At 41.8% G+C, this 12,246-nt stretch overlaps 1 protein-coding gene across 2 annotated transcripts in view; it reads left to right on the forward strand.

The window, feature by feature from the left end:
* The first annotated feature begins 5,436 nt into the window (after positions 1-5,436).
* The window catches only part of lrig1 (leucine-rich repeats and immunoglobulin-like domains 1), a 35,610-nt gene continuing 28,800 nt past the window's right edge, over positions 5,437-12,246 (forward strand). For both annotated transcript variants that reach the window (XM_085456043.1, XM_085456044.1), the window contains exon 1: positions 5,437-6,403. In XM_085456043.1, the coding sequence (XP_085312169.1) occupies positions 6,201-6,403 (203 nt within the window). In that variant the 5' untranslated portion in view covers positions 5,437-6,200. The remainder of the gene's footprint in view (positions 6,404-12,246) is intronic.

Here is a 12,246-nt window from a genome sequence, read left to right on the forward strand (position 1 = left end):
AAAGCGCTGGCAGACTGAAAGCTGTTTGGCTGCTGCAGCCCTGCACCACCTTTCAAAAAGTGAAACAAGCACATTCCTCTGCTAGGACAGAACAAAAACTGTTCCGGGCCATTGCTTCTTTTATGAAATATTCTATTGACAAGGCCTATTAAAACAACCACAGCCGAATACACAAGAGAGTCACCTTTCCCCACCCTGTCTGTCAAAGTAGCTGTAAACCGACAAGCCGTGGCTTCGACTTCGCAGGGCGAGGATGTGAGCAATGTAGACACAAGCAAACACCTGTTGAAAGGACCTGGAAACTAACTGCCATTTTGGGCCCCACTTTCAACAATGCATGCCTTCACTGCAGCTGACACTGTGGACTTGAAATGTAAGCATAGTAGACAAGGTGTGCGCTTCTCGCCACGCCTACCTCGTGATGGAACAGGTTAGGGAGCTGGTATGGTTTGTCTCTCATCGCTCGCCGTTGGGCTGCAAAGCTGCGAGTCTTACCTACTGACAGGAACTTGGCATGGCACAGCCTGATTCACCCTCGTCATAAGGAAAACAGTGATGTGAACTGTGAAGGTTAGCTCACTTTCTATGCAGTGAGAAAAAAACAGGAGAATAGCTGGAGCTATGGTGTTTAGACACCTGCAGGTTGCACCACACTTGAAGCTTCTTTGTTATTGTCTTTCATATACCCGTGGTTTAGTTCATTATCTGGTGAAATACTGATTCCTCTCGACGTAGCTATCACTCCTAGCTTATTTCTTTACTACAGGTGTAAATTTCAGGGGTAGTGAAGTGGCACGGTGGTTAGCACTGTTGCCCTACAGTTCTAGGTTTAAATCCACCATGTCGGCATGGCTTTCTCTCAGTGTCTGCATGAGTTCTCTCCATGCACTTCTTCCCAACGGTGTGCCCTGCCTCTTGTACCTGAGTAACTGGCATTGGCTCCAGTAACTCCCCTTGACCCTGGTAAGGCCAAGTGTAGGAGATGGATGCATGGTTGTTCTCTGTGCATTTTCATAATGATAGCGTTTTACACATGAATATCTGTTTGGTTTGTTGCCAGGTCAGTGGAGACTGTACGGTGGCCCTGAAAGGTCAAACGCAATGCAACTTAACAACACCAGGAAATAGAAAAATGCTGTAAAAGCACGAAAAGTTGAAGTTGAAAAAAACACAGCAGAAATACAAAAAAAAAAAAAAACCCCACTGTGATCATAAAAAAAATAATGCAAAACTAATGGGGAGATGATAATGTAACTGAGTAGCTGGGGAAGTGACAATGTAGCAGTAAAAAACAAATAGCAAGCATGTATCTAAAGTAATTGTGCAATTAAAACACACATTACCTGCATCCTTTTCTCTCTCACAACACTGAAAAATGCTCTACTCCATTAAATGTATGTGAGTGTAGCCTGTCGCATGCTTTGGTTTTATATCTTTACATTTATTTACAACACATATCTTCTTCAGACTTTTAAAATTTATAAAAATAAGTAGTCATCAAGTAATCAGTGATTATTCCTAATTTTGAGGAAACCCTAAGGTAGATCAGAGTCAAGGCCAGAGTCTTTCATCCAAAATGTCTTGCACGTGGAGTGTTTATAGACATCCTGCACCTTCTTGCCTTTACATTTTTCTTTCTCTGCATCTGTCACGCTTTCCTCTTCCCCCTCTTCACTCACGTCCTCTGCCTTGTAGGCCACGTAATCACGCCACTTAGCAGGCAGTCTGGTATCGACACAAGTGCCCAAACTGTTTCTGCTTCCTATTAACCAGGCATCTCTGCACTCCTGCAACACCCGTTAGCCATCTAGTCCCAGTTTGATGAGTTGGCTGCGTTTCACGCCTCTCCACTTTATAGTTGATGAATAGCTGCAGCAGATGGTTTGTTATCTTTGAAGATTCCAGTAAGATGAGCGTGATGAATCGCTCCAGGCCTCGCACGTCCACCCCTCCTCTCCCCTCCTCTCGCCATCACGTTACCCCTCCAGCACTGAAATAAAGTGAAATGTGAACAATGTGTATTTGACTCATCGTGAACACATAAGAAGCTACTGCCTGCACTTCTCATACCGGCCCTGAAATCTGTGGACGTGTCTTTATGGACACTTTGATTTTGTTCCAGCTGCATAAACACCAATATGAATGGTGTTAAAATCATAAAAAACAGATATAAAAAAGAAGAAGACAAGGGCTCATCTGGTGCAATCGTTATCTTCTTTAGAATGGACTCTCATGACAGGAACATGTCCACTAACACAGACAAGAATGGGCGTGGGGTGAGTCTGAGGAGTTTCCCAGTTGTGATAGAAAAGGCCGTTAATGCTTTTCTTACAATGTAACATCGTTGTTTGACTGTCAGTTTAATGAACGGCAAAAGTAGTGCCAAAACATATGCTATCAAAGTAAAGAAATATCTGCTACTGAAATAAGAATAAGAAATAATTTGGAGGAAAAAATATGAGAAGAAATATTTCTCATTAGTTTAACCTGCTGTCTGCCTGCTGCACTAGTAGACATTATATGACCAGATAAATCACATTAAGAGACAAGTCAACAGTCCACTCAAAATAGAGCCCCAAAGTACCTGGTCCACATACCCTGTTTGTTGGGCTGGGCATTTGTGGCATAGCTGCGATGGTATATATGAATAAGGACATTTAAATAGCAGTTCAGTGGCTGGAAGTCCAATATAATAAACTCTAGCAATTTGATATTTATATATTTTACTATTGATATATTATATTACTGAGTATCAATTAAAAATATACTGAAAAAAAGACACGATTTAATACTACACCATATATTCCTAAGAAATAGAATTATATAACTGGAATTTACTTTCTAAATACATTTCTTATCAAACGAATAGATATAAATACCATATTATATTTTAAAGTTGAAAGTTTGTGAGATATCAAGCATTTAAAATATTTGAATGATTTTCACAACTCCAAAGAACAGTCTAAAAGAAATGCAGTTTCTGGACAAAACTATAGAAATTTGCAGTTCTCCATCACCATCGAAGTCATGTTTTAACAGTGTCTCATTTTGCAGATATTTTCCTCGCTTCCAAGAGCCAGAGGCCTCACCTGTAGGCCACAGCGCTCACTCATACACATGGTGCAATGTGAAACCTTTGCTTATTCACTGGAAAGGAACCGCGCTGCTAAACTGCCTGCAGTGCTCCAGGTGTGAATATCTATGTCCTTGCTACTGTGATTAATAGCAAAGAAATCTGGGACTTCTCCCAACACGAAGCGATCACAATAGCTCCGACAGAGTCAATCAATACTTATCTTTCAGTGCTGAGAAAAGAAATGTGACGAGAAAAAGAAGAAAAAAAAGCGTACAAGGGGCCGGGAGGCTGACGGGGGCATTGATTTATCACAGATGTGCATTTTTGAGGCACAGGGCAAATATGATTTCAACATTTGGGAAAATTTTTCTGCTATCATGTAGCCATTACTGGGCATGCTCAAATGGTGAACGATTATTCTGGATGGACAAATGACACACATGTGTATGGGTGTGTTTGCAGGCCCATACACACATACAATTATACACATCCACTTTGCGTGCGATTGTGTATGCAAATTGTCAGGTACATGTACACAAAACATTTGCAGCTTTTCGCGGATGGTTATGAAAAAGGTTCTTTACTTAATCACAACTAATTTTAAAGACACCCCATTCAAAGTCATTGTGCAATATTATCAACAAGATCGAAAATAAATCGATAATTTAATCACATTATGTTAAGAATTTTATAAGAGGCCTTTCAATTGCTTACAGCGTATGGACAGTGTGTCAATATGGAGCCAATTTGAGCTACTTGGAATGTAAGTAGGCTTTACTCATGCACCGAACATTCATACATTTTCGTCCGTTTATCCAATTCAGTGTCACAGAAGGGCCTGTACAAACCTATACCAGCTGTCATGGAGCAAGAAGCAGGGTAGACTCTGCACAGGTTGCCAGTTCATCACTTTCTACCAACATAGGGACTGGCAACCATTCACACTCACACCTACAGACAATTTAGAACCACAAGTTAACCTGTGGGATGAATCTGGAGTACCTGAGAGAACTTAAATACAGTTATATTTAATTATGCTTTTACTGCACTTTTGGTATTTTGACTTTACACTTTTTTATGCTCCACTACTAGGAAGCAAATCCAGTATTTTTCTCCAGTTTTATTTGTAAGATGTTATTATTTAAGATTAAATACATTTAATTATGATTGGATTAGAATTAGAATATAAAATGATTAGAGTAGATTAGATTAGATAACATATACATAGGTGGAATCATCACCACAGTCACCGCCATTAATGATGTTTGCACAATCGTCTATCGTTAAACAGAGTAATATCCAACCACCTTTCCATCAATTTTCTTAATCGCTAATCTATTTCAGGGTGATGAGGGGTTGAAGACATTCTCACCTATCACTGGGTGAAAGTGGACCAGAGTAATTAGTATATTTTATTTTGACATTTTGATAGCAATTAATTTAACCTTGATTTGAGCCTGATAAGTATCTACTTTCACTAGGAGTATAGCATTTTTAAACTTGCAAATTTTGAACTTTATAAACAAAGTATTTCTGTAGTATTGTTATTTTTAAGTGATGTAAAATGTCTAAATTACTTTCACAGCAACACTCACTGCTGGATTCTATTCTTTATCTGAACACCTGCAAAGTGCAATTGTTCTCTGAAGCGGAGTGGAGATATAAGGGTTCTTCTTCTTCTTCTTCTTCTTCTTCTTATTATTATTATTATTATTATTATTATTATTATTAGGCAACAGTCGACTGAGGTGTTCACTTGGAAAGAGAAATGTACTTACTATTCCACAATTGTTAATATTCATGCATACGCAAACTTTACACAAGCAAATGCACATGCACAATTCAACTTTCTCCAGCTGGAACTTTATCGTATTTTACAGAAACTCCTTCAAATGCGCGTGGCTGAGGGGAATACAGCCAATTGCTTATAATCAGCTTTCCCGCTCTTTCTTCTGTATGTAAATCTTGATGTCAGCCTTACTAACAAATACTTAAATCGGGCTTTCAAACCAATTATGTTATTACGGCTTGTTATAATGCGATTACAGAGCTTGATCTGGGTGATTGTCTCTTTAAGAAGCAGTGAGAGTGAGAGGAGGTGGTGCGGTTTCACACCCCGGGGTGGGAAACATGGGCGGGGCCAGAAACCGCTGAGTGACAACTGCTCAAGGGCTCTCCAACTTCGCGAGGCAGTGAGAACCCGCAACGACCAATGAGGTTAGGCTGTAACCCGGCCGTCAACTCTCACCAGCCAATCACAAGCGAACCGGGGGAGGACCATTGAATTGCTGTTGTGTTTCCAACATGGGATTACCGAAAGGTCCCGTAGGAAAAAAAAGGAAAAGTAACTGGGTAAGGGGGAAAAACTCATGGTGGTACTGAACGCTCAGAAGGAGGAGGAGGGGGTACTCAATTTAGCTATTAATCGCATCGTCGAGATTTTGTGACCACAGACTGTACCTGATAAGCAGCTGGTGGAGAACACCGGGCGTGCGGGGGGTTTAAAGTTGGATGTATTCGACCGCCGCGGTATGGACGACATGCAACGTTCGGCTTGAGAGACCAGCGCTGGAGTTTTCACCACTGTTCCTGCGAGCCCGAAATTATTTCCTACATATTCAAATTTCTGGTTTCGTCTGGCAGTTTTCTTTTGCTTAGTGTTTACTTTTTTGTGCTACTCCGCTGATCAACTGTTACTTTGAGAGGTGTACAGGCGCAGTGTCCTTTAACGTCTGACTGTTGCATGTTTTCAGAGGTCGGCAAAAGCAATATCACTACTGACAAACTACATTTAGCCTTTTATGCACAAAGTTTGGAGAGTTAAAGGAGTTCGCTGTAGCAGAGTTTCGCTGCTAGTCCGTGATTTACCTTTCATTATTTTTTTTAGCCCGCCTCGGACGCTAGAGGAGAAAGTTGGAAGTGGGGGACTTGTGTCAGAGATGAATGTTTCTGGGACGGAAAACATTTGGCTGCCCCAAAGTTGTCCGTGCTAGCATCTTTAGTACAAGAGGACAATTAATGCGTTATAACGAGCTTTCGTTTTTTTTCGTAGCCACATTAAAGACACCAGGTTGTGGGCACCGGGAGAGAGCTCAGCAGCCGCGCTATTAAAACTGGATACAAAATGGCGGCCTTCCTGGGACGATTTGGATATCTGTCTCGGTGTATTTTTTATTTAATTTTGTCGGTCGAATTCTTTCAAAGTTACGGATTGAGTTCAGACACACCATGTGCCCAGAACTGTACCTGCAGTGGCGACTCAGTGGACTGTAGTAATCTGGAGCTGACGGCGACGCCTTTGGACCTTCCAGTTCGGACTGTTTCCTTGTAAGTAAAGCGCTTAGTTGCTCTAACCTATTTATTGACCAGCCCATAACGGGATAACAGTGTAAAAACGTGGACAGCAGCATAGAGTGTTAGGGCTTTATTTGCTTAAACACGCCGACAGCACGGCTTTGAAGCAGAGGACCCCTGTTGGTACGGGGCTTCTCCCCAGGAATCCCGTCAGAGAAGATTTTTGTGGTTCTGCTTAGAGTTGCATAGTTTTGCTTATGAACTAAAACAGAGGGGGGAGTGACGGGCAGCTGTCATAGAAGCTATGCCCGTGCCTCCTTTCTAACTGTATGTAAGCAAACAAAACTGCCCCCCTGCCCCGCGCGTTTTGTTTTCAGTTAGTTACCCCGTCAAAGTACTCCGGAGGCCCCCCGCGCCTCTAGAAAGTGACGGAACATTAAAACTTTACGCAGGTAGACCCTGAACATCATGTTGTAACTCCACTTGAGCTTTTTTGTTTTTCATGCTGTTCGTAAATTAAAGTCGCATAATCTTTCACAACATTGTACCCCCAAACAAATAAAAGCATCTGTGAGTTTGACACTTGGCCAGATGCTGTGTTGAAAGACTTTTTGTGTAGTTCGGGCATTCCCTGCTGATGTTTTTTTTTTTTTTTTTTTTTGCTTAAATAGTCAGACTTGGGGAGTTTTATTCAAAGTAAGTAGGTTAACAGGTGTTTTTGTTATCGCGAGAAGAGCCACGTGCGCAAACGTGTATTCCAAGTTGTCTGCACTTAAAAGGGTGTCAAAGGCTTTGCTTTGTGAATTATCGTTAACTTCAAGTCATTCTGTATTTTATAACGCACTTACTTTTAGAGATGTGATTGAATGTTCCAGGCTCTGGTTTATCTTCATGCTTAAAAAAAAGATTTATCTTTCTGTGCCTGGCACATGTGCCTTCGGTTGCATCTATCTGAAGGTGTATTCATGTTTCCAGTGTTAGAGTGAGCAAACAGTCCCTGCAGCCTGAGCAAACAAATAGACCCAAACATGTCATAACAAATTAACCGTCATTACTCAGTGAGACTTATGACAGGTATCATCCTGATTCCCCTTTCTGTCTCGCTAGATTCACTTCATAAATTCAATTTCTTGGGAAAGTCACCGGCTCCTGGAAGTAAAGCTGACAACAAATGAAACTCTGTCTGCCAGATCATTTAGGAAATGAGCTAATTTGGCACATTTTTATAAAACATCCCCCAATGTATGGGGAACTTAAGCACTTACCAGACTGAATTAGATAGTTTACTTACAGACAACACTGCTCTCTGTCCTCCCTGTTGACATGTTGTTTCTCACTGGAGTATATTGCACCCACTGTTTCCAGTGACTTTTACAAATCCTTAAACTTTTGAGATTTTTTAGTGTTTGTGTGTGTGTGTGTGTGTGTGTGTATTCCTGGGAATTTAGAAAAAAACGGCCTTAGGACTGTTCTGGCTCCCAGGTTCCTGTTTGAGGCAGTTTTTCTTGCCCCATGTAGTCAGGAATGCAATGGCTTTAAAAAGTCCTCAGAAAACACGAATAATGGCACTTGTGCCTGAGTAGCCCCGTTGCCCTGAAGCACCTCTTAGCCATTCTCAAGTGCAGATGCTGTTTATCATGCATGCACGCAGACTCACAGTACTGCCCTGTCCTCTTGGACAATGATCATGTATTGTGGGACAAATGTCCCATCTGAAACTGCTGCACTGGACCTTTTGGTTTGTGTGAAGACAGGGTTCCCCGCGCAAGCCCTGTGCCGCTCCAAGTCGGCTTCTGTTATCTCGTCCAAACCTTATCAGGCAGAGATTTAAGGACCCGCAATCTTTGTTGTTTTCAAAGGGAATGGCTTTATGGCTTTGAATTATCTTTTAAAACACCTAGGTTGCATATTTCCACACCACTTGAGATAGTCACATTGTGCTGGCGGCTAACTCAAAGGGAACCAGCTCTTTGCCTCTGGGGTCCGTAAATGAGCCAGATTAGTGGATGATTACCGTAAACCCAAAGAGGCAAGTACGGACAATTTCACCTGTGGCCCAATGTGATCCCATCATAGTGAACCCTGTGCTAACTCTGTCCACTTATGTGAAAACAATTTATTTTATTTTAGGGTATGCAGCAGTTTGGAAGGTTATTTTTTTATTTCTGTGCACTAGAGCTTGTCTCGTGTGTGGTGCATGATGTGCACAGCTGAAAGGGAAACTTTGGTATTGTTGAAAAAGACAAGATAGAGCAGGGGCTGTGGTACAGTGCAACAATAATAGTTTTAGCCTGTCAAAAGAGCTGAAAGAGTCAGTGTGCACAGTCCCTGGTTTCAAACAAAGTGTGCTTGTCTATCTCCACCTTCAGGCATCTTAGCCAAGTAATCAGTGTGGAATCAGTTCATTGTTATGATTTCCCCCTGGGGAGGGAGCGGCAGTGGTGGTGCAAGAAAAGGCAGCATTGGTGGTTGTCAATAAACACAAGGCACCCACACCAGTTTTCTTCTCTCACTCAAGTGCGCAGTGCAGAGGCTTCCCATAAAGGAAAAATTTCATCATCACCTGAGGTAAACGAGTAGAGGCTGTTAATCCACAACAACAAGCACCCTCCGTTAGTCAAACATACAGCGTGCATGCTACAGTCGGAAGCTTTTAACCCTTCAACCCTCTGCTCTGCTGTCTGTAAAATGAACATGGTTCAAGCAGCAAATAAATGAACATTTCCCACCCTTTTGTGTGGGTGAAGAACGATAGCGCTGTCATTTAGCTGCTGCAGTTATCCTCACACAGGCGCTTAAATTGGGATTACAGTAATGAACCATGGCTCTTATGACACAGCAGCGCACTCGAGGAAGCTGCTCTTGGAGAGAGTTATCATACCTTCACCAAGATGGAGAATTTCAAAGCTTTTAGGCAGCAAATGATTGCAGCAACATTTTTCTTTTACACTTTGTGTTAATAGAACTGTATAATGTCAGGTTAAAGCCACAACCAAAGCAGCTCTTGCAGTTGTTCCCTGTGTTACAGAGTCAGGGAAAATGGATGAAGAGTGTAGTTTATTAGAATGGATCTGGAAAAGCCGATGAGCTTTTTGGCCAGTCAAGACAAGTGGCCAGTGGACCGGTGTTATACTGCAGTTCATCCATTACTAGCAGCCCCAAGTCCACAGAGTCCACATCCCTTGGTGGAGAGAAAACAGTAATGCTTTCCAGTTGTCAAAATAATCTCTCCTCAGGATCTTGTGAGAAAGTGGCCTTGATGGTGCATTCAGGGAAACAAAAGATGTTAGCACATCCTGCCTGGGCCACAGAAAGAACAGAGACAAATAAGACTCAAACTTTTAAGGGAAAAATGGGTGATTGACCAGGTGTGGAAATGTACCCTTAAAAAGAAGCGTATTAGCTACTTTTTGCTATTTTAGATCATTGATTACTGTATCGCAGTAATATTGATCACTATTGATCACACTAGAATGCTTTATTGCCCCCCCCCCCCCGCCTTTAAGCACATGAGATTTATGAGTGAATGCCTAACAGCCTGGACATCCAGCCTCTTTGAAACCTCTGTGGTTATGAACTTCTTCGTTGCACTTGTCCTTTCCTGTTTTACATCAGTGCTTGTAACATTTAACAAACTGTCCACCACTCTCAGATGTTTGCCTATTGTTTCTGATTGATGAATAGCCTAACAACATATAAAGCAAGTTTACTCTCACAAAGTCACATATTCCCTCTCAGGAGTGGTGTCTTATCTTATTTGCAGCCACAGTAATGTGTATTAAAAGCATTTTTGCCCACTGTGCCACTGGCATAATGGGATTTTGCAAGTAAATAAAAGCATGAGCATTACAGATTTTGGCTGCGATTGCGTGCTGGGATAGAGATAAAGCAGATGGAGGGTGTCTGTTTGCCAGCGTCTCTCCGTCTTTTCTTTTTGCTATTTGTTGTTATGGAAAGTTCCATCTTTTCTACATATATATTTTTCACTTGAATACTGAGCCCTTGAATCACTCACCTGCTCTCAAATGACCCCCTGTGTAATGTGGCATTTTGCTAGTGGTTTCCCAAGTTTTTACATGTGCTGGCCAAACTCTCTGCTGCAAGTCATCCCCAAAGTGTAGCCTTCAACCTCACTTAAAGCCTTATTGGTAAACGCTACCCCCAACAGCTGGTTTTTGGCTTCTACCTCAGGAAATAGGTTTGTGTTGGTGGTTTCGGGATGGAGAGCCCAGATGGTCGATTGCAGACTGGTTACTGGGGGGGGTGTAACTCTGGATCACCTGGCCTGTGGGAGTAGGAGTTCGTGGAGAGGGATGCATTAAGCGGAAGTGTCTTGTTAATGCCACAGTCTGCTTCTGCTTACTGAATCTCAGCTCCACTAGTTGGTGAAAGTCCTCTCAGTGGTCAGAAACCTCAACCACTGTCACACATGTTGTAACACACAGTGGAAACCCAAAGGAAATTGCATGTTACACAGCCGTTTGCTTGACTGCCACATATATGCAGAAATAACACTTTTATTTTCAGGTAGTGTTTTGCTTCATCTAAGCTATTAATAGACACACAAAATAGGTTTAACCACCAGTACTATGCTTGCCCTGGGTTTACTTTTTCCATCATGGCCATTTATACTGTCAGGGATTTTGGATTTTATGTTGGGACTGACTGATGTATAAACACCACAGTGCAGAAATGTTTCGTCTCTTGCTTAAACACATCAACATTTGAGCAGCTGGGGCAGAGATACAGCAACAGCACTCAGCAGGGCTGAGCCCTTTGTGGTTTCTAGGGCATTTCTCGCTACGCAGCCTTGTAATCTTGTGGTATTGGTGATTATACCAAGTTTGTTTATTGTCATAGTTTTGCTGGCCTTGCGACTTTCATGTCTGGTAGATATTTTGTAGACCTAACTTGTGTGTTTAGAAGGCTTTAGGATGATATTATCATTGGAGGTGATCTTTATCAGGCCCACGTCACTTTTCCTCCCACATCAGGCCATTAGATTTTCAGGTTAGTAGAAGTATTGGTGGTTCTTAGATGGAAGATTAAATAGAAGTCTTGTTTTTTTTTAACCGGCTGAGATGATTCATGTAACGCATTAGCTGTGAACAAATTAGGAAGAAACGGCTAAAGCTTGATCCTCTACTCTAATAAGAGCAGATAAAGTCTGACATTAATATGGAGATATGGAATGAGCTCATAGCCTCACGCTGGCTCTAATGACAATCAAACAGCTGCTGCCACAACTCATTCGACAGGAATTCAGTCAGCAGAATAGATGGCTCTTTTGTGAAGACACTTTAGGGCGCCAAGTTTTTCTTTTTTCTCTTTTTTTTCCTCTTTTCCCTCTACCCTGAAGTCAGTATCTACAAAGTGGGCTTGATCAGTGAATCATCTGTGAATTCTGTACATCTGGTAAGAGTTTGGGAATCTGGAGAAGATGTTTGGGGGAGAAAAAAAAAGTGTGACTTGGAAAGAGTGAGAGGTACTGCGCAAGTGAAGCAGCTTCACCCCAGAAAACAGACAGCCCTTCGAGACACAAGGGGAGATTGGAGTGCTAACTTGGGCCAGATTTTTTTTTTGGCCTCTGTACTTTCTGATACTGTAGAAAACAGCATCAACTTAAATCCCAAAACAACCACATATTCATGTGTAATCATTATTACCATGGGTAATTATTGTTCTGCTAATAAAATAAACATCACCGGGGAAGGAAATTAACGAATGAAAAACTGTCTGTCTTTTTCTTCACTTTGAAGTTAAGAGCATTAGGCCAGACTACTAGACAGGAGTACAACAATACAGTGTTTATGTTATTCTTCGAGATTAATTTGGGACACTCATTTCCCTGTACTCGGAATGATCTAACATGGCGC

The sequence above is a fragment of the Copadichromis virginalis genome, linkage group LG5 (assembly GCF_057382275.1).
Source record: "Copadichromis virginalis isolate Kocher_CV1m ecotype Utaka linkage group LG5, C_Virginalis_male_GT1.1, whole genome shotgun sequence".
Taxonomy (NCBI): domain Eukaryota; kingdom Metazoa; phylum Chordata; class Actinopteri; order Cichliformes; family Cichlidae; genus Copadichromis; species Copadichromis virginalis.